We start from the raw sequence: 25993 nt of genomic DNA, 5'->3' as shown, positions 1-25993 counted from the left end.
TTATCTCAGCATTACTTCTAAATGAATTTTTAAAGTTTATATTCAAGTTTGGTGATTTTCTCAAGTGCTATCTAATCTGAATAAACTATAGTCTCTAATTAATAATAATATATTGATATGGGACAAATATAGCATCCTAATATAAGAAATCAATAGTAGATGACACTGGGTATAGGATATATGAGAATGCTATTTTCTTTACGACTTTTCTGTAAATCTGAAACTATTCTAAAATGAAGAGTTTAAGCAAATTCGAAATGGTTCTTTTTCAGATATGCAGTGCCATTTTCATGGTCTCTTTGCTTGACCAACATGCCTTTTATTGCTAAAACTAACTTTTAAAAATTTATGTTTAATAATTTTTATTTTTTATGTGTGGTCAGTTCAGTTCAGTCACTCAGTCGTGTCCAAGTCTTTGCGACCCCATGAATCACAGCACGCCAGGCCTCCCTGTCCATCAACTCCCGGAGTTCACTCAGATTCATGCCCATCGAGTCCGTGATGCCATCCAGCCATCTCATCCTCGGTCGTCCCCTTCTCCTCCTGCCCCCAATCTCTCCCAACATCAGAGTCTTTTCCAGTGAGTCAACTCTTGGCATGAAGTGGCCAAAGTACTGGAGTTTCAGCTTTAGCATCATTCCTTCCAAAGAAATCCCAGGGCTGACCTCCTTCAGAATGGACTGATTGGATCTCGTTGCAGTCCAAGGGACTCTCAAGAGTCTTCTCCAACACCACACTTCAAAAGCATCAATTCTTCGGCGCTCAGCCTTCTTCACAGTCCAACTCTCACATCCATACATGACTACTGGAAAAACCATAGCCTTGACTAGATGGACCTTAGTCAGCAAAGTAATGTCTCTGCTTTTGAATATGCTATCTAGGTTGGTCATCACTTTTCTTCCAAGGAGTAAGCATCTTTTAATTTCATGTCTGCAGTCACCATTTGCAGTGATTTTGGAGCCCCCCAAAATAAAGTCTGACACTGTTTCCACTGTTTCCCCATCTATTTGCCATGAAATGATGGGACCGGATGCCATGATCTTTGTTTTCTGAATGTTGAGCTTTAAGCCAACTTTTTCCCTCTCCTCTTTCACTTTCATCAAGAGGCTTTTTAGTTACTCTTCACTTTCTGCCATAAGGGTGGTGTCATCTGCATATCTGAGGTTATTGCTATTTCTCCCGGCAATCTTGATTCCAGCTTGTGTTTCTTCCAGTCCAGTGTTTCTCATGATGTACTTTGCATATAAATTATGCTTAATAATCATAATAATAAAGTCCATGAGGGTAGGAAACATATTTATATTATTTTTTCAATCTTGCCCTTAATGTTCATCTTTATCTTAGTAGGTTAAAGGTGAATAGAAGTTTAGCCTTAAAATAGTTGCCATTCAGTTTAAAGCTGAAGTAGCTCAGCTTTGTGTTTTATTTAAAAAGTAAAAATAGGGTGGGGCAGTGAAATAGAACTTGAAAAAATTATCTATACAAAGAAACATGCAAGATTTACTGGGGACAAGGTGTTAATTGTATTGAAAATTATAATCTCTAGTCTAATATATGAATAAATTAACTTTTTTGTAGATTTAAGCTGAATTTTGGGACATGGCCACTGCTTCGCCAAGGTCTGATACTAGTAATAACCACAGTGGAAGGTTGCAGTTACAGGTAACTGGTAAGTTGTTTTCACAGTAATTTAAACTAATAGTTCTCTGATGAAACTTTCTTTTTAATACCTAATATAGCAGACTTATTTCATAAGTATCTTTTCTTTTAGATTTATGCCATGGTGTATTTGTTGCAATAGGCCTCAAAGATAGAAACTCTGTAAAAATATTTATTCCGTGAGTATTTACTGAACCTGTACTGGATGCAGAGGAGCTCTATTCTTTTTGGTGGTGGAAGAATTTGGGTTTTAGAATAAGCCCCATTGAAATGAACTGGTGTTTAAAAGATTATTAGAATGGAGAAAGATGCTAAAAGCCCTTTTCCATGCGTTTAAGCCATTCATTCAATCATGGGCAAATAGTTGTTAAGTGGAATTCCATATATGAAAACACAAGACCCTAGTACTCCAGGGACTTACTGTAAAATGTCAAGCAGGTTTGTTTTGCATGGACAGTTACCATGCAAAGTGACTGTTAACTGGATGCAGTGAGGACTTAAAGGAAAGTGTCACAGTTCTGCTTGGAACTGGAGATGGCCTGTAGGTCTGTGAAAGCAGGGTAAGAGAAGGATTCACAGAGGGTAACACTTCAACTCTTGTAGGAAGGATTAGAGTTCACTGCAGATTGGCAGCCGACAGTATGGGAGAGAGCAGGAACAGCATATGTAAAAGCATGGAAGAGCCTTGGTTCAGATCATTTATTCTAGCTGACTGGAGTAATGATTCAAAGAATAGTCCTTAAACCAGAAATTTTACTTCTATAAATTTATCTTTCAGGTATTTTTATTATTCATATATGCATATAAATAATGTCCACATATAATGTATGTAGATAGTTTATATATAAATATCTGCAAGATAAATTAGTAGGAGTAACAGAAAAATAATCTTTAATACCAAAAGATTGGCAGAATTCTAGATAAACAATGAATTACATGTTTCATTGAACGAATGAGATGAATATGTGTACCAGTAAGAGCCAAGTTCTAAGATAATATTTTTAAGTGAAAGAGCAAAGTGTGAAATAGTGCATATAGCCATATGGATATGAAAAAGGAGGGATGTTTGTATGTGGCTCTGTGCTTAGAACATTAGAAATAATATTTGCCTTAGGAGGGGCAGGTTGAGTTTCGGATAAGAAGGAGATATACTGTAATTCCCATGGTACTCATAACTATCAGGTCAACTGTTAATAGGAGTTTTCAGTGAACAGAGCTAGAAGATGTTTATTGTCTTAGAAAGCAAAAAGCGGATCCCGAGTTCATGCTGATAAGGCTAATTCTAAAGAATAGCTGTAGTCTGTAAATAACTATTTTCCACTAAAAGAAGAAAAAAGTTATTTTTACTTCTTTTTACTTTATATTTCTGTTTTCTCTTAACTTCAGAATTTTAATTCTAAATAATATCAGCACAGGTATTTCTGTTTTATCCTAACACACACACGCAGAAGTCTTAGCAGTGTTAAAGTTACTGAAAATAATAGGCCCTCTCATTGCAGTTTTAAGATTTCTCTGTGAGCGTCCCTCCTTCGTATGTATAGTCAGAATTTTTTTTACATTTGGTTATGCCACCAACTGGGTTAGTCAGATTCATTGCTTTCAGTTATTTATTTTTTATTTAATTTTATTTTATGACCATATAAGGCATTTATACAGTTCTAGAGTCAAAATTGGAGAAGGCAATGGCACCCCACTCCAGTACTCTTTCCTGGAAAACCCCATGGACAGAGGAGCCTGGTAGGTTGCAGTCCATGGGGTCGTTAAGAGTCTGACATGACTGAGCGACTTCACTTTCACTTTTCACTTTCATGCATTGGAGAAGGAAATGGCAACCCACTCCAGTGTTTTTGCCTGAAGAATCCCAGGGACAAGGGAGCCTGGTGGGCTGCCATCTATGGGGTCGCACAGAGTTGGACACGACTGAAGTGACTTAGCAGTAGCAGAGTCAAAATTGTTAATTCAGAATGATATTTGGAGAAGTCTGGGTACTCTGTCCATTACTTCCCCTTCTTTCCCTTCCACCTTTGGAAACATTTTTATTAGTGTTGTTTTATCCATCTATTGCTTCTTTTTGAAAATATAAGCAGGTATACGCATTATATGCATGCATATCTCTCCTCTCAATCTTCCTACTTCTTAGCATCTAGCTCCTGCACCTTGCTTTTCTTCATTTAACAGTTATATCCTAGGGTATTGTCCATAGCAGAGTATTCCATACACCTTTTTATCGCTGCCCAGTACTCTGTTGACGGGATGTACCAAAGTTAATTCAGCTAGTGCCCTATTGATGGACACTGAGTTCCATTTTTTGCTATTGCAAATAGTGCTACAATAAAGGGCTTCACATGTCATTAGGATAGAATTCTAGAATGAGATTGCTTGATCAAATAGTAAGCATGTGTGATATTATCAATCACAGTTGACCCCTGAACCACAGAGATTATGGTGCCGAGTCCTGCGCATTTGAAAAATCTATGCATAACTTTACAATCAGCCCTCAATATCCATGGTTCCATATCCATGGATACAGCCAACTCCTGATGGTATAGTACTGTAGTATGTCCTTATCTTAAAAAAATTTGTGTAGAAGTGTATCCACACGATTCAAACCACTGTTGTTCAGAGGTCAACTGTTGCGAAGTTCCTTTCCATAGGATCTGTACTATTTCTGTGTTCCCACCAGGTGTCTATGAGAGTGCCTGTTTTCCTCTAGCCTCATCAAGATACACTATCAGGCATGATGACACTTAGTTAAGAAGTAATATCTGAAGTGTCATTTTATATATCATTTCTTTCATGAGTGAGGTTGAGGCATATTTCAGGGATATTTGTATTTAGTTTTCTGTGAACTGTGAACTTACATATTTTCAAGCACTTCCCTGATGATTCTGATGTGTATTCCATCTAAGTGTAATTCCTCATACTTATGCTTTTGCTCTGCTAAGCTTAGAGCTGTATCCTTGGTTTTCACTGTTAACTCGTGCAGCACCTGTGGCCACCATATCTGAGACGTAACTTTCTTCCTGGTCTTTGTCTACTGTATGAGTACTTAACTGAAGTAACAAAGACCTGGTCTAGCTGATTTGGGCCAAAAGGGACCTTAGAGAAAAGCTATCAGGTAGCTAATAAATAGAATCACTCGAAAGCCTGGAGAACCAATTGGAAAATAGATATGGACCAAAGGAGTGTAAGTAGCCAAGACAGTGCCTCCACAGTATTTATCATTTTGAGTATCAGTTAATACAGCTAAAGCCTTTGACCTTGTGGATCACAACAAACTGTGGAAAATTCTGAAAGAGTTGGGAATACCAGACTGCCTCGTCTACCTTCTGAGAAATATGTATGCTGGTCAAGAAGCAACAGTTAGAACCAGACATGGAACTACAGACTGTTTGCAAATCGGGAAAGGAGTACGTCAAGGCTGTATATTGTCACCATGCTTATTTAACTTATTTGCAGAGTACATCATGTGAAATGCTGGGCTGGATGAAGCACAAGCTGGAATCAAGATTGCCAGGAGAAATATCAGTAACCTCAGATGTGCAGATGACACCACGCTTATGGCAGAAAGCAAAGAAGAACTAAAGAGCCTCTTGATGAAAGTGAAAGAAGGGAGTGAAAAAGTTGGCTTAAAGCTCAACATTCAGAAAACGAAGATCATAGCATCTGGTCTCATCACTTCATGGGAAATAGATGGGGAAACAGTAGAAACAGTGTCAGACTTTATTTTGGGGGGCTCCAAAATCACTGCAAATGGTGACTGCAGCCATGAAATTAAAAGACGCTTACTCCTTGGAAGAAAAGTGATGACCAACCTAGATAGCATATTCAAAAGCAGAGACATTACTTTGCTGACTAAGGTCTGTCTAGTCAAGGCTATGGTTTTTCCTGTGGTCATGTATGGATGTGAGAGTTGGACTGTGAAGAAGGCTGAGCGCCGAAGAATTGATGCTTTTGAAGTGTGGTGTTGGAGAAGACTCTTGAGAGTCCCTTGGACTGCAAGGAGATCCAACCAGTCCATTCTGAAGGAGGTCAGCCCTGGGATTTCTTTGGAAGGAATGATGCTAAAGCTGAAACTCCAGTACTTTGGCCACCTCACGCGAAGAGTTGACTCATTGGAAAAGACTCTGATGCTGGGAGAGATTGGGGGCAGGAGGAGAAGGGGACGACCGAGGATGAGATGGCTGGATGGCATCACGTGAGTCTGAGTGAACTCCAGGAGTTGGTGACGGACAGGGAGGCCTGGCGTGCTGTGATTCATGGGGTTGCAAAGAGTTGGACACGACTGAGCCACTGAACTGAACTATGACTTGCCTTTTCATTCTCTTGAGTTTGTCATTCACAGTGCAGTTTTGAATTTTAATTAAGTGCTAGTTGTACGTTATATCTTTCAAGGACCATGCCTTTGGTGTCATAACTAAAAAGACATCTATTACCATACCTAAAGTCACCTAAAGTTTTTCCTGTGTTATCTTCTATGAGTTTTATAGTTTTATGTTTTGCCTTTAAGTCTGTGATACATTTTGAGTTAATTTCTATAAAGGATATAAGATCTCTGTTTACATTTATTTATTTGCATGTGGATGTCCAGTTGTTTGTGCACCATTTGTTGAAAAGATGTCTTATGCTGTTAACACCATCCAATACTGCCTTTCCCTTCTTCCAGTACACAGATAAGTCCAGCGTATACTGAGGATTCATTTGGAGTGAATAACTTTGGTTGGGGGATGTTTAGGGGGAGATCTATTCCTTCTGTATCACGTTAGTGATACAGAGTTTAGAGCAGTTTGGAACAGAGAAGGATGAAAATGAGTTTTGCCATCACCCTAATAATAACACTTCAGACGTAACATTAAACACTCTTCCATTGTTTTATGTTCCTGGTATATAAGTATAGTATTGCCTTTGAATCTCTTTCTGTTCTTCAGTTGTGAACTGAGGACTGCTGTATTTCAGATAGTCTAATTCTGCTACGGCTTTTTTCACATCTTGTTTCTGTGACTACTTGTTTACACTACTGTTCCCTCACCGTAGAGTGTAAGCTTGCATCAGCATGTTTATTTCACAGTTTAACATGTGATACACATATGACATGCAGATGGCTTTCCCTTCTTATCTCAGACTCACAGTGTTCATAGGTGATTGACTGCAGAAATGATCTTGATAAGTTCTTATTACTACTTGGTAGTCAGTACTTTGCTCTGAAATTATGTATTCCCCATTTGAATTAGTAGTTTTAAAAGTTATTTAAAACTCAGATGTTTAGCCTAAATTAAACAAGTCTTCCTCCAAGTCAGATAAATTCACTTTCAAATTCACTTTCTGTACACAGGTATGATTAACTTCTGTAGTGACATTTTGAGTTCAGAATTTTTCTTTGAAAAGGCAGATAACCTCCTTTTTTTGAAACCAACTTCCTAGGAAAAGCATTTTTTAAAAAATTGGCAGTGTTTGTGTAATTTCAGATGGGTAACTTATGAATACTACCTCACAGAGAGGTTAATAGATACATTGAATCTGAAGACACTTACCTTTCTCTTAATGCTGGAGGCAGCTTAGAATTAGCAAAGATGTGGAGAAATCAGAACTCTTATACACTGCAGCTGGGTATGTAAAATGGTACAGCCACTGTGGAAAATAGTCTAGCCGTTATTCAACAGAATTACTGTGTGTGTGTGCATGCTAAGTCGCTTCAGTCATGTCTGACTCTGTGCAGGCCTATGGATTGTAGCCCGCCAGGCTCCATGGGATTCTTCAGCAAGAATACTGGAGTGGGTTGCCCTTCTCCAGGGGATCTTCCCCGCTCAGGGATCAAATGTGTGTCTTTTAGTCTGCTGCATTGCCAGGCAGGTTCTTCACCACTAAAGCCACCTGAGAAGCCCCAGCCATTCCACTCCTAGGTAAGAGAAATGAAAACAGACGTCTACACAAAGCCTTCTAAGTGAATGTTTATAGGCAAAAAGTGAAAACAACCCAAATGTCTATCAGCTGCTGAATGGATAAATAAAAAGTGGTATGCCTATACAGTGAGACATTATGTGTAAATAAAATCAGTGAAAATACTCGTGTATGCTACAACCTGGATGAAGTTAGAAAGAATGCTAAGTGAAAGAAGCCAGTCACAAAAGACCATGTTATGTTAATCTAAATCCACTGTTTGAAATGTTTAGAACAGGCAAATCTATAGAGACAGAGAGTAGATGAGTCGTTGCCTAGGGCTGGTGGGGAGGAGGAGGTGGGATGGAATAGAAGGGTGACTGCTTAATGGTATGAGGTTTCTTTTTGGGGTAATAAATATATTTTAAATTGCTTGTGATGATGGTTGCACAACTTCTGTGACTATGATGAAAACTATTGTGCAGTTTAAATGGATGAATTATATGCTATGTGAATATATTTCAGTAAAACTACTTAAAGCCAAATGTTCTCAGGCGTTGACAGTAGCCCTTTTGTATTGTTTCCTCGTCTTGCCAGCAGAGTCTGAGTTGCTCAAGAAGCATGATTCCATTCGTATGGATTTATACTGTTTTGTGTGCTAAGTCACTTCAATCCTGTCTGACTCCTTGTGACCCCATGGGCTGTAGCCCGCCAGGCTGCTCTGTCCGTGGAATTCTCCAGGCAGGAATACTGAAGTGGGTTGCCATGCGCTTCTCCAGGGGATCTTCCCAACCCAGGGATCGAACTCAAGTCTCCTGCATTGGCAGGCAGATTCTTTACCACTAGCGCCACTTTGGAAGTCCCTAGAGTTGGACACAACTGAAGCGACTTAGCACACCCACGCTTTGTGGCTAAATATATTCACTAGTGGTTATCGTGTTTCTTGTTAGTTTCTAGTGCCAAACTAAAAAGAAAAAAGAACTGGTTTGGAACAGCAATATATACAGAAGTAGCTGCAGATGGAGAAAGTAAGAAAACAGCAAAATCCAGTAGTTCTTCTAATCCGAAATGGGACGAACAGCTAACTGTGTAAGTATCTGGTGTAAAGAATGCAAAATTTTCAGAAGAGTGTCATTTGGGGAATGTTTTTCTGGTGGTGGGAATGTTTTTTTGGTGATTTGCTATGGTAAGATAACTTCAGAGCAAGGAATTCTATATTTTAGTGTGACTAGACAATTTTAAATGAGAAAAAAGTTTTGGTTAATTTTATTTTCTTCTGAAATGAAGCATAATAATCCTTGCTTGTGCTTTACAGACTTTTTCCATATAATCATATTTTCTCTTATTGTCTTGTAAAAATAAATAGAGCAGAAAACCACTTGGCATTTCTAAAATACAGTGTTACAAATTTGTGTATAGTAAAAGTATTATAACTAATGCATTTAGCTATCTTAAATCTTTAGATATTTGTTCAAGAAGAAGTAATGTTAAATAAGACTTTTGATGTATTGTTGGTGTTTTGGTTTGTCAATTACAGAAATTGTTTAGTTATTGAATTCCTAATGTACTTGAAAATAAATGTTTTTATTTATAATTCAGCTAGTTTACTGTTTCATGTAGTATTTTTCCTTAAATAAGCTGAATTCGTGACTTTTTCAAAGTTATTGAAGTAAATGTATTCTCCTGTATTTTTGTTACAATTTTACCCTTACAGAAATGTGACCCCACAGACTACATTGGAATTTCGAGTTTGGAGTCATCATACTATAAAAGCAGATGCTTTATTAGGAAGAGCAACAGTAGATTTGAAACAAGCTCTGTTAATACACAATAGAAAATGTAAGTTTTTTGTTCTAATCTTTGTATTTTTTTAACTTTATTTTAGACATTCTTAAAATATCCTGAAATCTAAAAGCCAAAAAAAAAGTTTTATATTTATAAAAGGAGAGATTCATTTATTGCCTGTGACTTTTTAAAAATTTATAACATATGAAATATGTATACTGGCATTTCTCTATCCAAGAAATTTATACAAAATAACCCCAGTCATCTGTGAATATACCCTTTTATCAGTGATCATCAGTGATTTATTTTATATTCAAAGACTTGAAAACAATGATCATTATCTGAGCCTACTCTTTGTTTCTTAGCTAATAACAATTTTGTTTGTACAAAATAGATTCTGAGTCTTTAATTTTCTTTTTTCATTATCTAGTTCATGTTTTGAAAATATGGAGTCTATAGAAAATCACAGAGGAATTAAAATTACCTGTAATTTTTACTATCCAGAGATAACTATAGACACATTTTGTTTCTTCTTTGTATCTATTGGTTTATCCTCTTCTTTTTTCATTTAAGAATATAATATGAACATTATGTTTCCATTACATAAAATTTTTCTAGCATAAGAATTCTTAAAAGTAGTTTAAGTATTGTAAACTTTCTATCATGGTATACAAAAATTTGGGTGTATATACTTGTTACTTCTAATTCTGAGAAATTGCTTTTATGAAATTCTCAAAATATTGTGTGATCCAAAGAGTATTAAAAACTGGATGAGTTAACTGATTTCTTATTATTTGATGTTTAGGCAGTTTCCGATAGTTCACTCAAATACAACTGTAAATCTTTATGTTCGTCATCTTATTTCCTTAGAAATTTTCTTATTCCTAACAAATGTACTAAAATGCTTATTTTTAAAATGTCAGTTTTTTTTAAAAAATGTTTTTAACAAAAAATTCATATTAACTGAAAAATCTGTTTTTTATATAGTTTTTGGACATAAGGAGTTATGAGTCAAGAAAATGTAAAAGCCACACTAATTTTTATGTATGAGTGCTTGCTAAGTCACTTCAGTCATGTCTGACTCTTTGTGACCCCCATGGACTGTAGCCCACCAGGCTCCTCTGTCCATGGGATTCTCCAGGCAAGAATACTGGAGTGGGTTGCCATGCCTTCCTCCAAGGGATCTTCCTGACCCAGGGATTGAACCCCCATCTCCTGCATTGGCAGGCGGATTCTTTACCACCAGCACCACCTGGGAAGTCCCAATGTTTATGTATAGTAATTTAAAAAAAAAGCATTGAAAGTTTAATTCTCTGTTATGTTATGGCTTTTGGTCATTCACTTCATCTTTGTGACAGAAATAAGTAGTAGGTCTTGTATGCAAACGTACGTTGCTTGGTCTGATGGTGGCTGGATTTGTACTTTTCTCCCAGCTCCGTGGCATTACTGGTATAAATATGTAATGCCTCTCAGTTTAACTATGTTATTTCAGAATTGACTATTTGGTTTCACTTATTTATATGCTGTTTCTACTCTGCTTTAAGCTTTTACATGGGACCTCTTTTCTAGTACAGTGATTTTTTTCTCATAATCTCACAGCCTAGAGATAATGAGTGCTAATATTTTGGTGAATTTTGTCTATATGTGTACATGTATAATAATTGGGATGATATTCAGCTTCATATTCTGCATAACTCTCAATGTTATATCGTGTGCATTTCTCTGTGTAATTCAGTGGTATTCTTTGAAAGCTAATTTTAGTAGTTTCATAATATTTTACCACAAACCATGATTTTTAAACCATGTTCCTACTGTTGCCATTTAGATTGTTTCCAAATCTGTTACATTAGGCCGTACTGAACCTTCCTATAAAGTTTATAATTATGCTCTGTACAAAGATTACAATGTTTATCTGCCAAAGTGATTTTGTGGGAAGGTTGTAATGTCTGTATACTTGGAAATGAAACTCTTATAAACTGTAAATACTTAAAATTATCTCTTATGACTTAATTAGGCAGAATGTTCTCAGAGGAAAATCAAAATTTTATAAACATTCTTATATGTCTTGAAGTCAAAGGGCTAAGAAATTATAGTAGGAACATCCTGTATATCCTAGGCAGTCAGTGTTTTTTTTTTTTTTTTTAATTTATTTTGAAAATTGAAAGGTATATTAGTTTTCCAGGACTGCCATACCAAAACACCACAGACTGGGTAGCCTAAACAAAAGAAATGTACTCTCTCACAGTTCTGGAGGATAGAAGCCTGAGATCAAGAGGTTGACAGGGTCAGTTATTTTAGAAGACTCTTTTCTTGGCTTGTGCCTAGCCATCTTTACCTTACATCTTTACGTGATTTTCCTTATGTATGTGCATCAGTTCGGTTCAGTTCAGTTGCTCAGTTGTGTCCAGCTCTTTGTGACCCCATGGACTGCAGCACGCTAGGTATATCTGTGTCCAGTTTCCTTTTCTTGAAAGGACAGCAGTCGCATTGTATTAGGACTACCCTGATGATCTCATTTTAACTTAATTACCTTTTCAGAGATCTGCCATTTAAAAAAGTCAGCTTCCGAGGTACCAGAGGTTACGGCTTAAACGTATGAATGGGTGGGGGTTGGAGGAGGGGGACACAACTTAGCTTATAACAAAAAGGAAAGTAAACTAGTAAATTAACTTCAAAAATTAAAAATGTTATCGAATCATAGTGCCTTAAATGCAAGAGAAACCTGTGACCATTAATCCCAGTCAATCATTTTGTTGATTAAATAAATTAACCTAAGTTAATTGCTTGGGGCTTCCATGGTGGCTCAGACAGTAAAGAATCTGCCTGCAATGTGAGAGACATGGGTTCACTTCCTGGGTTGGGAAGATCCCCTGGAGAAGGGAAGGCTACCCACTTCAGCTTTCCTGCCTGGAGAATTCCATGGACAGACGAACCTCACGGGCTATGTCTATGGGGTCACAAAGAGTCAGACATGACTGAGCAACTAAGCACAAGTGAATTGGTCAAGAACAGAAATAATCGCAGATTATCTTATTCTTAGCTGCTTAATTTTAAATAGAAGTAATAGAAATACTCATAGTTGATAAAATCCTTGGTTGCCTTTGATTCAGCCTCTTGGTTTAGCACTTGAACATTGTCCCTCTTCAGATTTATGAGGCTAATTTCTTCCTATACTCAGGGCCTTGACATTTTCTTCTCATAAGTTCATGTTTTTATTTATCTGGTCTCCTGATGTATTTGGGATAGAGCCAAGGATTAATTCATTTGAATAGTTTTTTTTTTAATCTGTTTTTGAAGATATTTACTTCTTCAGCCTTCATGCTGTAATATGAACTGATAGTCAACCATGCTGCTGTTTAGTTGCCAAGTCGTGTCCAGCCCTTTGTGACCCCGTGGACTGTAGCCCCCCCAGGCTCCTCTGTGCATGGGATTTCCTTGGCAGGAATCCTGGAGTGGGTTGCCATTTCCTTTTGCAGGGGGTCCTCCCGACCAAGGGATCAAACCCACATCTCCTGTGTTGGCAGGTAGATTCTCCAGGCCAGAATATTGGAGTGGGTAGCTGTTCTCTTCACCAGGGGATCTTTCCAACCCAGGGGTTGAACCCAGGTCTCCCGCATTACAGGTGGAAGCCCAAGAACACTGGAGTGGGTAGCCTATCCCTTTTCCAGTGGATCTTCCTGACCCAGGAATCGAACCAGGGTCCCCTGCTTTGCAGGCAGATTCTTTACCAACTGAGCTATCAGGGAAGCCCCTGATATAAATCTTCAATTTATATAGAGGTAATTGGGCATTTCAAAGGGAGAATAGGGGAGTAGAAAGAGGGGTGAGTGGAAACTAAGTGGAATCAGGGAAGTGAAAAATTACAAAGAATTGATCAGTGTAAATGTAATTAGGCCAGCTTTCTCAACTGCATAGAATTTTATTCTCCCACAAAGCCTGAGACCCCATCCTTCCTGATGATTACATTTTGGAGGAATAGCTTTCTGACCCTTGAGAAAGACACTTCTGAATAGTGGACGCACACACATCTTACAGGGACAAAGGAAGGCTCCACCATTGTAAGCCCTTTCTAGTCAAACCTCTTGAAAAGGGTGTCCTGTCACAGGTGTTGCCTGAAACAGACAGTAGATTCTTTCAAGGCAGGCTAGAATCTAGAGTCTCCTTGAATTGTTAAAACTGTGTTTCTGTTGAAGTGTTTTCATTTGGGGAAGAGTGGGGTGGATAAAATCTTTTGTGCTTGTATTTTTATAGCCAAGGTCGAGGCTTAGTCGAGAAGACAGCTCAGAGGCGCCTTACTTGAATTTGGGCAAGGAGAAAATCCTTGTCATTATATTCATGGGTGAACAGTGTAACAGTAGTGTAGCTAATTCCAAGGTTGGACTGAATACAGAATTTCATTTTATATTTCAGTTTTGAAACTGTCAGAGCCACTTGAAACACTCCAGAGAGGAGTCAGATAGCTGCCTTTTAAACACTGGAATTACACTGTTTTTTGTTTTTCATTGTGTTATTAGCTTTTATCAATAAAAGTATTTTGAAATCCATTAAGATCACTTCAAATTGAATATGTCCAAAATGATTTACAGTGAACATTATCTCTTTACATTGAATGACAGAGAAACAAAGCAGAAGAATGTGTCATTTATTATAGAAGACAGAGCATAGTCAAATTTATTAAAATACTTCGTTTTTAGCCTAATTTACTTGGTTAATGCTAGTTATTTTAACTAGCATTTAGTTAACTAAATCTTAAGTTCTCCTTTTAAAATTCACTTAATATCAGAACAACCTAAGATATTTTAAGCCAGGATTTGAACAAACAATATTTTTATTGCTGGTGATACATGTGTTTCTAGTCTTAAGAAAGATTTTTAGGATTGAAATTACTTGGTGGAAGGGAAAATAGTATTAAGCCTCTTAGCTATGCATGGCTGTCTAGTTGCTTTCCTTAAAACTTAAAAGAATTTGTACATAAAATGTAGCATATGAGAGTGCCCATTTGGAAATATTTGCTATACTAATAGATAAAAAAGATGATATCTTTCTTACCAGAACATTTCTTTAACTTTTAATTAAGTCAGATGTTTATTGATCAATCATATTTCATAATTTGTGATTGTCATTTTCTTACTTTTTTTTTTTTGCTGGTTTGTTCCTTTTATTCCTCACCAATTTGTGAAAGCTCTTTTTTTCTTCCAGCTAATCATTTACCTCCTTATTTTTTGTTCCCAGTTTTTATTTATAGACATTTAATATTATTTGTCATTAAAGTTTATTCATTTTCTATTATTACTAAGCTCAAGAAATCCCTTCCAGTACTTACATTTAATAATTATCCGTTTTCTTCCACATTGTAGCTTTATTTTTACTCTAATTTTTTTTCATAAATTCTGAAATTTATTTTGTTACGTAATAGGAGATGGGAACCTAGCACACTAGCTCATAGTATGATGTGATGGTTATTCTTGAGAGTGTTCCTTACAAGCTTTTGTAACCTAATGTACTCGTTCTTTGCTAAAATCCTGTTATCCTGTTTATGTGTATCCTGTTATCCTATTTATCCACCTCCCAGAGTGGCCCTTATATATCCCTGTCTTCTATTTCATGCATTTCTGTAGTCCCCTCCCACACTGAAACATAGATGGTCTGTGTGAAAAATAGAATATGCAGAAGTAATGGAATGTGACCTCCAAGACTTGATCAGTGAAGAGATTTCAGCTCTTTCCCTGGTCTCTTAGATGACTCACTCCAGGAAACAAGTCACCATTGTGAAGACTGTCGACAAGTCCATGGAGGGGCCCAGGTGGAGAGGAAACAGGTGGCTTCATCAATGCCAGCTTGTCAGCTCTGTACATGAGTCACCTTAAAAGGCAGAGTTTCCCACCCCTCCCAAACTCCTGGCCCACAGAAACTATGAACAAGATTAAGTGGCTGTTGTTATTTTAAGTGACTGAATTTTACGATAATTTGTTCCTTTGCAATAGATAGTACTATATGCAAGCACTTTTAAAAAACAGCTTTAGAATGTAACTGTGAGCTCCTGTCTAATTCTATAAAATGCCGTGAAGACCGGGATTTTTGAAGATCTCTTGTTTTCTGTGGTAGAGAAAGAGTATATGTTTTTGACAAGCCCATGGTGAAAGACTGTTCTTTTGCCCAATCAAAACTAAGGAAGAGGACTTCCTGGCGCTTCAGCGTATGGGAATCCACCTGCCATCGCAGGAGACACGGGTTCCATCCGTGGTCTGGGAAGATCCCACGTGCCGTGGAGCAGCTGAGCCCCTGCACCAGCCCTCGTGCCACAGCTCCTGAAGCCTGTGCACCCTGGAGTCCACATGCCTCAACCACTGAGCCTGCGTGCTACAGCTGCTAAAGCCTGAGGGCCTGGAGCCGGTGCTCCGTCAAAGGGGAAGTCCACGCACCGCAAGGAAGGGTGGTCCCTGCTCGCCACGACCAGAAAGCCCAAGTGCAGCAGTGAGGACCAGCGCAGCCAATCGGTGAATGAGACTAAGAGTGTCTAGGAGGCAGGAGGAAAACCAGCTACTGCCTTGCAGGTTTCCTGAGGACAGCCCTATCTCAGTAGTTGATTTTAAACTTTATTAAGCACCTGCCTTTTGTCAAATATTGAGAACACACCACTCAATTAGATCTCTGCTCTCTTGGAGACTTCACTTCAGTTGGGGAGGTGGACTCCCACTCCCAATTCAGGTGGTAAATCTGTTGAAGGAAATAAGTGAAGTAATGGTAGGAAAGAGGCCTGCTTTAGGCTAATCCAGGTTTATCCTGCTTTCCCAGAGTGCAGTATCTGACACAAACCATGCATTCACATACTGAATGAACAAATATGTCAGAGTTGGTTTGTTTATACAATAATGCAATAATATCCTCATATTCCACCCCCCCACACATACACATAGAATTATTTATGTGATAGTTCTCAACTTAATGACTCATAAATGTTATATCCCAGTCTTCCATGTTTAGAATTGTGAAAGGCTCGATGTTATAAAGAACCTACCACTGCAGAACAATTAGGTCCTGAATAGGGCAGCTTTCTATGGCCTTGAGTTTTGCAAAGAGGCAAGGGTGGTCTGCAAGGCCCTTCTTTGAAAAAAAAAAGGCAAAGAAAACTTACGAGCTAGAGTTATATTAGTGTATGATGCTGAGCAGTTTTGTCTCACAGCCTAATGGGGAGCTGAGCTTAGACTCCTGTAGTGGAGTATCTTCACACCACTGACACAGTAAGAAACAGACTCTGCCTGTACTAAAGCCCACAGGTTACCCTTACATTAAGATCAGAAAATGAACTCACCATCAAAGATTACAAATTACAAAAAGTCACCCATAAGCAGAGGTTGGCAAACATCTTCTCTAAAGGACCAGATGGTAAATATTTAGTCTTTGCAGGTTATATAATCTCTGTTGCACCTATTTAGCTCTTCCGTTGTAATCAGAAAGCAGCCATCAAAAATATGTATATGAATGAACATGGCTGTGTTAAGATAAAACCTCATTTACAAAAGCAGGTAATGGGCCAGATTTGGCCTGTGGTGTATAGTTTCCTGAGCCCTGGATTCAGTTCAGTTCAGTCCAGTCGCTCAGTCATGTCTGACTCTTTGCGACCCCATGAATCGCAGCATGCCAGGCCTCCCTGTCCATCACCATCTCCCGGAGTTCACTCAGACTCACGTCCATCAAGTCTGTGATGCCATCCAGCTATCCCATCCTCGGTCGTCCCCTTCTCCTCCTGCCCCCAATCCCTCCCAGCATCAGAGTCTTTTCCAGTGAGTCAACTCTTCGCATGAGGTGGCCAAAGTACTGGAGCTTCAGCTTTAGCATCATTCCTTCCAAAGAAATCCCAGGGCTGACCTCCTTCAGAATGGACTGATTGGATCTCGTTGCAGTCCAAGGGACCCTCAAGAGTCTTCTCCAACACCACAGTTCAAAAGCATCAATTCTTCGGCGCTCAGCCTTCTTCACAGTCCAACTCTCACATCCATACATGACCACTGGAGAAACCATAGCCTTGACTAGACGGACCTTAGTCGGCAAAGTAATGTCTCTGCTTTTGAATATACTATCTAGGTTGGTCATAACTTTCCTTCCAAGGAGTAAGCGTCTTTTAATTTCATGGCTGCAGTCACCATCTGCAGTGATTTTGGAGCCCCCCAAAATAAAGTCTGACACTATTTCTACTGTTTCCCCATCTATTTCCCATGAAGTGATGGGACCAGATGCCATGATCTTCGTTTTCTGAATGTTGAGCTTTAAGCCAACTTTTTCACTCTCCTCTTTCACTTTCATCAAGAGGCCTTTTAGTTCCTCTTCACTTTCTGCCATAAGGGTGGTGTCATCTGCATATCTGAGGTTATTGATATTTCTCCTGGCAGTCTTGATTCCAGCTTGTGTTTCTTCCAGCCCAGCGTTTCTCATGATGTACTCTGCATAGAAGTTAAATAAGCAGGGTGACAATATACAGCCTTGACATACTCCTTTTCCTATTTGGAACCAGTCTGTTGTTCCATGTCCAGTTCTAACTGTTGCTTCCTGACCTGCATACAGATTTATCAAGAGGCAGGTCAGGTGGTCTGGTATTCCCATCTCTTTCAGAATTTTCCACAGTTTATTGTGATCCACACAAAGGCTTTGGCATAGTCAATAAAGCAGAAATAGATGTTTTTCTGGAACTCTCTTGCTTTTTCCATGATCCAGCAGATGTTGGCAATTTGATCTCTGGTTCCTCTGCCTTTTCTAAAACCAGCTTGAACATCAGGGAGTTCACGGTTCACGTATTGCTGAAGCCTGGCTTGGAGAATTTTGAGCATTACTTTGCTAGCATGTGAGATGAGTGCAATTGTGTGGTAGTTTGAGCATTCTTTTGCATTGCCTTTCTTTGGAGCCCTGGATTAGAGGGTGGAGTAGAGGAGATATTTTAAGAGATAATGGCTGTAGGGTTTTTGAACACTGATGAAAAATAAATCCATGATTCATGATATTAAGAGCAAGATGATAAAGAGGAAGTCATGCTTTCATCAAAGTGGAATACCTGACACCAATGGACAGGGAGGCCTGGCGTGCTGCGATTCATGGGGGTCGCAAAGTTGGACACGACTGAGCAACTGAACTGAACTGAACTGAAAGACCAAACCCATCTGTGGAGCAAAATAGGTCATTTGTGAAGATTTATAAATCAGACTTAACATAATTAAGAGTAGTAGGATAAGACAGTAGAAAAATATCTTCAAAGAGTTGAGAGATATTATCGATACTAAGTGGGCATACCCAGGAAATCTTTCAAGGATGAGAACCCAAACATTAACATTAAAAAAAAAAAAGATGAGAGAAGGAGAACAAGATAATGGAGGACCAGGTGGACGTGGAGCACATCTGTCTCCACGGATACATCAGGAATACACCTTCCAACGCAAGTGCATGCAGAACACCAGCTGAGAGCCGACAGGAGGACCTGAGCAGTGGAAAAGGATATATAGACCCATGCAAACCTCGTTAGGATGAAGGAACTAGGGGGAAAAAACAGGAGTGTTAGTAGGACTGGACCTGCCCTCAGTGGGTTGGGGAACTGAAGCAGGGGTCTGATCCCCACATGGGGGCAATTGTCTGAGTCAGAGGAGAAACATTTAAGGCTGAGAGTGACACAGCTGATCTGTGGCAGCCTAAATGGAATGAGAATCAGACAGTCCTTGCCACAGCCATACATACCCTGGACAGGGATGAGGGTCCCCTAGACGGCACAGTGGCTGGGAGCTGGAGTTTAGGGTTTGTGGAGCAATCCCAGAGTGAGGGCAGCTGTTGACTGTGGAGAGACAGACCGAGGGGATGTGAGCAAGGAGATCGTGGTGGGAAATGCCTGTGGAGGAAAGCTGGGCAGCCACGGAAGCAAGGCGATACTGCTGAGTCACGCATAGTGGGTGGAGCCATCACCATAGCCTCTCTCTCCCTACAGCCAGCATCAGCAGGCTGGCCCATCAAACGCCTGAGGCGCTGAACTACAGAGTAGGACCCCACCCAGAGTGCCCCTTTAGTGCCTGACTTACTGAATAGAGAAGGACCCCAGGCGAGGGACCCTGTAAGTGCCTGAAGGGGCAGAGCTATGGAGAAAGAGGACCCAGAAAGGCCTGATCACCAGCTACAAGAGGTTCGAAAAAAGGCTCTGATAGGGCCATAACTCGGAGAAGGCAATGGCACCGCTCCAGTATTCTTACCTGGAAAATCCCATGGACGGAGGAGCCTGGTGGGCTGCAGCCCTTGGGGTCACGAGGAGTCGGACATGACTGAGCGACTTCACTTTCACTTTTCAGTTTCATGTATTAGAGAAGGAACTGGCAACCCACTCCAGTGTTCTTGCCTGGAGAATCCCAGGGATGGGGGAGCCTGGTGGGCTGCCGTCTATGGGGTTGCACAGAGTCAGACACAACTGAAGGGACTTAGCAGCAGCATGGCCATAACTCCTGCGATGGAGACAGTCCAAGTCCCTGCACACTTGGCACCACCAGGGTCCCCACAACCGCAGCAGCTGCGCCACCTTCACGCTCAGCTCTCACTGGGGCAGAGCTACCACAGGCAAAAAAGTCTTGGATCTGTGCACGCGGAGTCGCTTCGGTTGTTTTCAACTCTTTGTGATCCTGTGGACTGTAGCCTGCCAGGCTTCTCTGTCAGAGGGGGTTCTCCAGGCAAGAACACTGGAGTGTATTGGCCAATACTGGTTGCCATATCTTTCTAGAACGCTGTATTTCCTGCTGCCCTAACCGCCAACTCCCCCAAGTACCTGATGCTGCGAGAACCCCTGTGACCCAAGCAGCTGCACCACCTCAACACCTGGCCCTCACTGGGGCAGACCCAAGTCCTCCAGGGCAGCCTCAGGAGCAAACCCCAGTGGATGACCCACATAAAAAAATAAAAGGTGGAAATAAAACTACAGTTGAAACCCAGGGGTAGTGTAGGTAAGGAAGATGGCCCCAAACCTTCCCACCAACTGTACAAGCTGCAGATTAAATCCGCATGATCAACTAGGCACACTCTGTGTCTATGGAATATATAAAAGGAAATTGAGAGCCCCCATGAAAGAAAACGCACTAGTTCTGATAGCTGTGGACATTGGAGGCAAGAACACATGGGAGTGGGACCAGATTAGAATCTGGGCTGCCCCCACAGCAGGTCCAGAGACCAGCACAGTGTTGGAGGGCATCCCAGGCAGGTGAGGTGGACTGTGACTCCCAGCGAGAGAAAGGGGTGACAGCAGTGACTCAAGAAAAACATTGATTATTCTTATGTTTTGACTTGTTCTGTACATTCTTCTGGTTTTTGTTTTTTTTTTCTTTTCTTTTCCTTTTATCCCCCCTCGACTTTACTGGCAATATGAAATCCAGTTAAGCTTTTGAACTTTTTTTTTCCCTCAGTCACATTTTTTATTGGTGTTACAAACCTCTGTTTCTATGTTGGGCTTTTGCAGCTCTGTGGAGTTTTCCTTTTTTGAAAAAAATCTTCCTTTCTCTTTTATAATTTTAATTCTGTTATAATTTTTTCTACATTTATTCCTTTGTTTGCTTTCCCTACTGTTCTTTTCCACTTGCAGTTAATCTTTAACATATATATATCTTTATCTACCTGTATCTAACTTTGCATTTCTATTCTTTCTTTTCTTTCTCCCCTTTCCTCTCAACATGTTTGTTTTGTTTTCATTGCTTTATTCCCCAATAGGCACCTTGCTTTAGTTTTGTTTTCCAGCTTGTGCTTTAGTTAATTTTGTTCTGGTAGATATAATTTTTGGTTTCATTTGTTCGCTGGGTCAATCTATTGTACTTTAATTTTGTTGGACTGTTTTTTGCTTATGGGAGTATATATATATATATATATGTGTATATTCAGCCACATTTTTTATTGCTATAAACCTCTGGCTTTATGTTGGGCTTTCTTGAAGTTCTGTGGAGTTTTCCTTTTTTCTTCCATTTTTTTATAATGTTAATTTAAAAAAAATTTGAAATCTGTTATATTTTTTCTACACTTAATCCTTTGTTTGCCTTTCCTATTGTTCTTTTCCCCTTGCAGTTAATCTTTAATATGTGTAAATCTTTATCTAGCTCTTCAAATTTGCATACCTATTCTTTCTTTCTTTTCTTTCCTCTCGACATACTTGTTTTGTTTTCATTGCTTTATTCCCCACTTGACACCTTATGTTAGTTTTGTTTTCCAGTTTGTGCTTTAGTTAGTTTTGTTTTTACCTGATAAATATATTTTTGATTTCCTTTGTTTGCTAGGTCAGTCTGCTGTACTTTATTTTTGCTGGACTGTTTTGACTTTGCTCATGGGTGTATATGTATATTCCATTATTTTAATTATTATTTGCCTGATTTTGTAACGGCTGTTTGTCTGGTGTTCACTTTTGGTTTCTCATTTTTTGATGTTTGTTTGAATCTCATTTAATGTCATAACAGACCACTTGTGGAATCTTCATTCCTGACCAGAGATCAGGCCTGAGCCTTTGGAGTAGGAGCACTGACTCCAAGACCCTAGACTACCAGAGAACTAATCCTCAGTTCAGTTCAGTTCAGTTGCTCAGTCGTGTCCGACTCTTTGCGACACCATGAATCGTAGCACGTCAGGCCTCCGTGTCCATCACCAACTCCCGGAGTTCACGAAAACTCATGTCCATCAAGTCGGTGATGCCATCCAACCGTCTCATCCTCTGTTGTCCCCTTCTCCTCTTGCCCCGAATCCCTCCCGGCATCAGAGTCTTTTCCAGTGAGTTGCGCTTCGCATCAGGTGGCCAAAGTATTGGAGTTTCAGCTTTAGCATCAGTCCTTCCAGTGAACACCCAGGACTGATCACCTTTAGGATGGATTGGTTGGATCTCCTTGCAGTCCAAGGGACTCTCAAGAATCTTCTCCAGCACCACAGTTCAAAAGAATCAATTCTTCGGTGCTCAGCTTTCTTCACAGTCCAACTCTCACATCCATACATGACCACTGGAAAAATCATAGCCTTGACTAGATGGACCTTTGTTGCAAAGTAATGTCTCTGCTATTGAATATGCTATCTAGGTTGGTCATAACTTTTCTTCCAAGGTGTAGGCATCTTTTGATTTCATGGCTACAATCACCATCTGCAGTGATTTTGGAGCCCCCCAAAATAAAGTCTGACAGTTTCCACTGTTTCCCCATCTATTTCCCATGAAGTGATGGGACCAGATGCCATGATCTTCGTTTTCTGAATGTTGAGCTTTAAGCCAACTTTTTCGCTCTCCTCTTTCACTTTCATCAAGAGGCTTTTTAGTTCCTCTTCACTTTCTGCCATAAGGATGGTGTCATCTGCATATCTGAGGTTATTGATATTTCTCCTGGCAGTCTTGATTCCAGCTTGTGCTGCTTCCAGCCCAGCGTTTCTCATGATGTACTCTGCATAGAAGTCAAATAAGCAGGCTGACAATATATAGCCTTGAGGTACTCTTTTTCCTATTTGGAACCAGTCTCTTGTTCCATGTCCAGTTCTAACTGTTGCTTCCTGACCTGCATATAGGTTTCTCAAGAGGCAGGTCAGGTGGTCTGATATTCCCATCTCTTTCAGAATTTTCCACAGTTTATTGTGATCCACATAGTCAAAGGCTTTGGCATAGTCAATAAAGCAGAAATAGATGTTTTTCTGGAACTCTTTTGCTTTTTCCATGATCCAGTGGATGTGGGCAATTTGATCTCTGGTTCCTCTGCCTTTCTGGTTCCTCTGCCTTTTCTAAAACCAGCTTGAACATCTGGAAGTTCATGGTTCATGTATTGCTTAAGCCTGGCTTGGAGAATCTTGAGCATTACTTTACTAGTGTGTGAGATGAGTGCAATTGTGTGGTAGTTTGAGCATTCTTTGGTGTTGCCTTTCTTTGGGACTGGAATGAAAACTGACCTTTTCCAGTCCTGTGGCCACTGCTGAGTTTTCCACATTTGCTGGCATATTGAGCGCAGCATTTTCACATCATCATCTTCCAGGATTTGAAATTGCTCAACTGGAATTCCGTCACCTCCACTAGCTTTGTTTGTAGTGATGCTTTCTAAGCCCCACTTGACTTCACCTTCCAAGATGTCTGGCTCTAGGTGAGTGATCACACCATCGTGATTATCTTGATTATGAAGATCTTTTTTGTACAGTTCTTCTGTGTATTCTTGCCACCTCTTCTTAATATCCTCTGCTTCTGTTAGGTCCATACCTTTTCTGCCCTTTATCGAGCCCATCTTTGCATGAAATGTTCCCTTGGTATCTCTGATTTTCTTGAAAAGATTTCTATAGTCTTTCCTATTCTGTTGTTTTCCTCTATATCTACTACTGTCGGCAGGAATCCCTTAGAACAAATGGAGTAGCCATCATGGTCAACAGAAGAGTCCGAAATATAGTACTTGGATGCAATCTCAAAAACGACAGAATGATCTCTGTTCATTTCCAAGGCAAACCATTCAATATCACAGTTATCCATGCCTATGCACCAACCAGTAATGCTGAAGAAGCTGAAGTTGAACGATTCTATGAAGACCTCCAAGACCGTTTAGAACTAACACCCAAAAAAGGTGTCCTTTTAATTATAGGGGACTGGAATGCAAAAGAAGGAAGCCAAGAACTAACCCTCAGTTCAGTTCAGTTCAGTCCCTCAGTTGTGTCCGACTCTTTGTGAGCCCATGAATCGTAGCACGTCAGGCCTCCCTGTCCATCCCCAACTCCCGGAGTTCTCTCAGACTGATGTCCGTCGAGTCAGTGATGCCATCCAGCCATCTCATCCTCTGTCGTCCCTTTCTCCTCCTACCCCAATCCCTCCCAGCATCAGAGTCTTTTCCAGTGAGTCAACTCTTCGCATGAGGTGGCCAAAGTACTGGAGCTTCAGCTTTAGCATCATTCCTTCCAAAGTAATCCCTAGGGAGTATCAAATAAGGGAGTATCAAATAGAACTCACACAAACAGAACCACTTGAATACAAAACCAAGTGTCTCCCAAGCCCCAGTAGCACCCTGTGCAGGACGCCTCATCTAGACAACAAACAAAACTAAAATTCAAACCCAGTCATCAGCAGACAGGATTACCACCTCACCCAGCCTTGCCCATCAGAGGGAAAACAAACAAAAACTCAGCACAAATCTCACCCTATAGGAGGTTTACGCAAATCACTGGACTGAACTTAGGAGGGCAGAAACCAAAAGGAAGAAAGAATTCAACCTTCTTTAAGGATAGAATTCAGCTTTCCTTGAAGCCTGGGTAAAAGAACCCTCAAACACAGTAAGTTAAAAAAAAATAAAGAAAAGGCAGAGAAATACTATGCAAATAAAGGAACAAAGTAGAAACACAGAAGTCCAAATAAATGAAGAGGAAATAGACAAACTACCTGAAAAAGAATTCAGAATAACAATAATAAAGATCATCAAAAACCTTGAAAACAAAATGGAGAAAATGCAAGAATCAATTAACAAAGGCCTAGAAGAATTAAAGAATAAACATACAGAGAGGAACAGCACAATTACTGAAATTAAAAATACTCTGAGTGAGTAAAGTAGCTCAGTCGTGTACGACTCTTTGTGACCCCGTGGACTGTAGCCCACCAGGCTCCTCTGTCCATGGAATTCTCCAGGCAAGAATACTGGAGCGGGTTGCCATTTCCTTCTCCAGGGGATCTTCCCAACCCAGGGATCAAACCCTGGTCTCCTGCGTTGCAGGCAGACGCTTTATCCTCTGAGCCACCAGGAATCAATAGCAGAATATCTGAAGCAGAAGAATGAATCAGTCAGCTGGAAGATAAAATGGTGGAAATAACTTTTGAAGAGCAGAATAAAGTGAAAAGAATGAAAAGAACTGAGGATAGTCTGGGACAGAGACCTCTGGAACAGTATGAAACACACCAATATTCGAATAATAGGGGTCCCAGAAGAAGAAGAGAAAAAGAAAGGATAAGAGAAAATTTTTTGAAGAGATTACAGTTGAAAAGTTTCCCAGCATAGAAAAGGAAATATAGTTAATCAAGTTCAAGAGGTGCAGAGTGCCATACAGGATAAACCCAAGGGGAAACATGCCAAGACACATACTAATCAAACTGACAAAGACTGAACACAAAGAATATTAAAAGCAGCAAGGGAGAAGCAACAAATAACATACAAAGGAAAACACATACACTTAACAGCTGATCTTTCAGCAGAAACTTTGCAGGCCAGAAGGGAATGTCAGGATATATTTAAAGTACTGAAAGGGAAAAATCTACAACCAAGATTACTGTAGCCGGCAAGGATCTCATTCAAAATTCATGGAGAAATAAAAACAAAACAGAAACTTTTCAGAAGCAAAAGTTAAGAGAATTCAGTACCACCAACCGAGCTTTACAACAAATGTTAAGGGGCTTATATAGTCAAGAAATACAAGAGAAGAAAAAAGATCTACAAAATCAACCCCAAACAATTAAGAAAATGGCAATAGGAACATATATATCAATAATTACTTTAAATGTAAATGGATTAAATGCTCCAACCAAAAGACTGGCTGAATGGATACAAAAACAAGACCTGTATATATGGTGTCTACAATAAACCCTCGTCAGACCTAAAGACGTGTATAGACTGAAAGTGAGAGGATGGAAAAATATATTCCATGCAAATGGGAAGCAAAAGAAAGGTGGAGTAGCAGTCCTCATATCAGACAA

General features: G+C 39.7%; 1 protein-coding gene across 1 annotated transcript in view; it reads left to right on the top strand.

Annotated features, from left to right (window-relative positions):
- Positions 1-1599: 1599 nt before the first annotated feature.
- WWP1 (WW domain containing E3 ubiquitin protein ligase 1) overlaps positions 1600-25993 on the top strand; it is a 95723-nt gene continuing 71329 nt past the window's right edge. The window contains exons 1-3 of the mRNA XM_068983256.1: positions 1600-1669; positions 8487-8625; positions 9251-9375. Of these exons, the coding sequence (XP_068839357.1) occupies positions 1600-1669; positions 8487-8625; positions 9251-9375 (334 nt within the window). The remainder of the gene's footprint in view (positions 1670-8486; positions 8626-9250; positions 9376-25993) is intronic.

The sequence above is a fragment of the Capricornis sumatraensis genome, chromosome 11 (assembly GCF_032405125.1).
Source record: "Capricornis sumatraensis isolate serow.1 chromosome 11, serow.2, whole genome shotgun sequence".
NCBI classification, from domain to species: domain Eukaryota; kingdom Metazoa; phylum Chordata; class Mammalia; order Artiodactyla; family Bovidae; genus Capricornis; species Capricornis sumatraensis.
The sequence above is the reverse complement of the archived record's forward strand: the minus strand, read 5'-3'. Positions and strand labels throughout refer to the sequence as shown.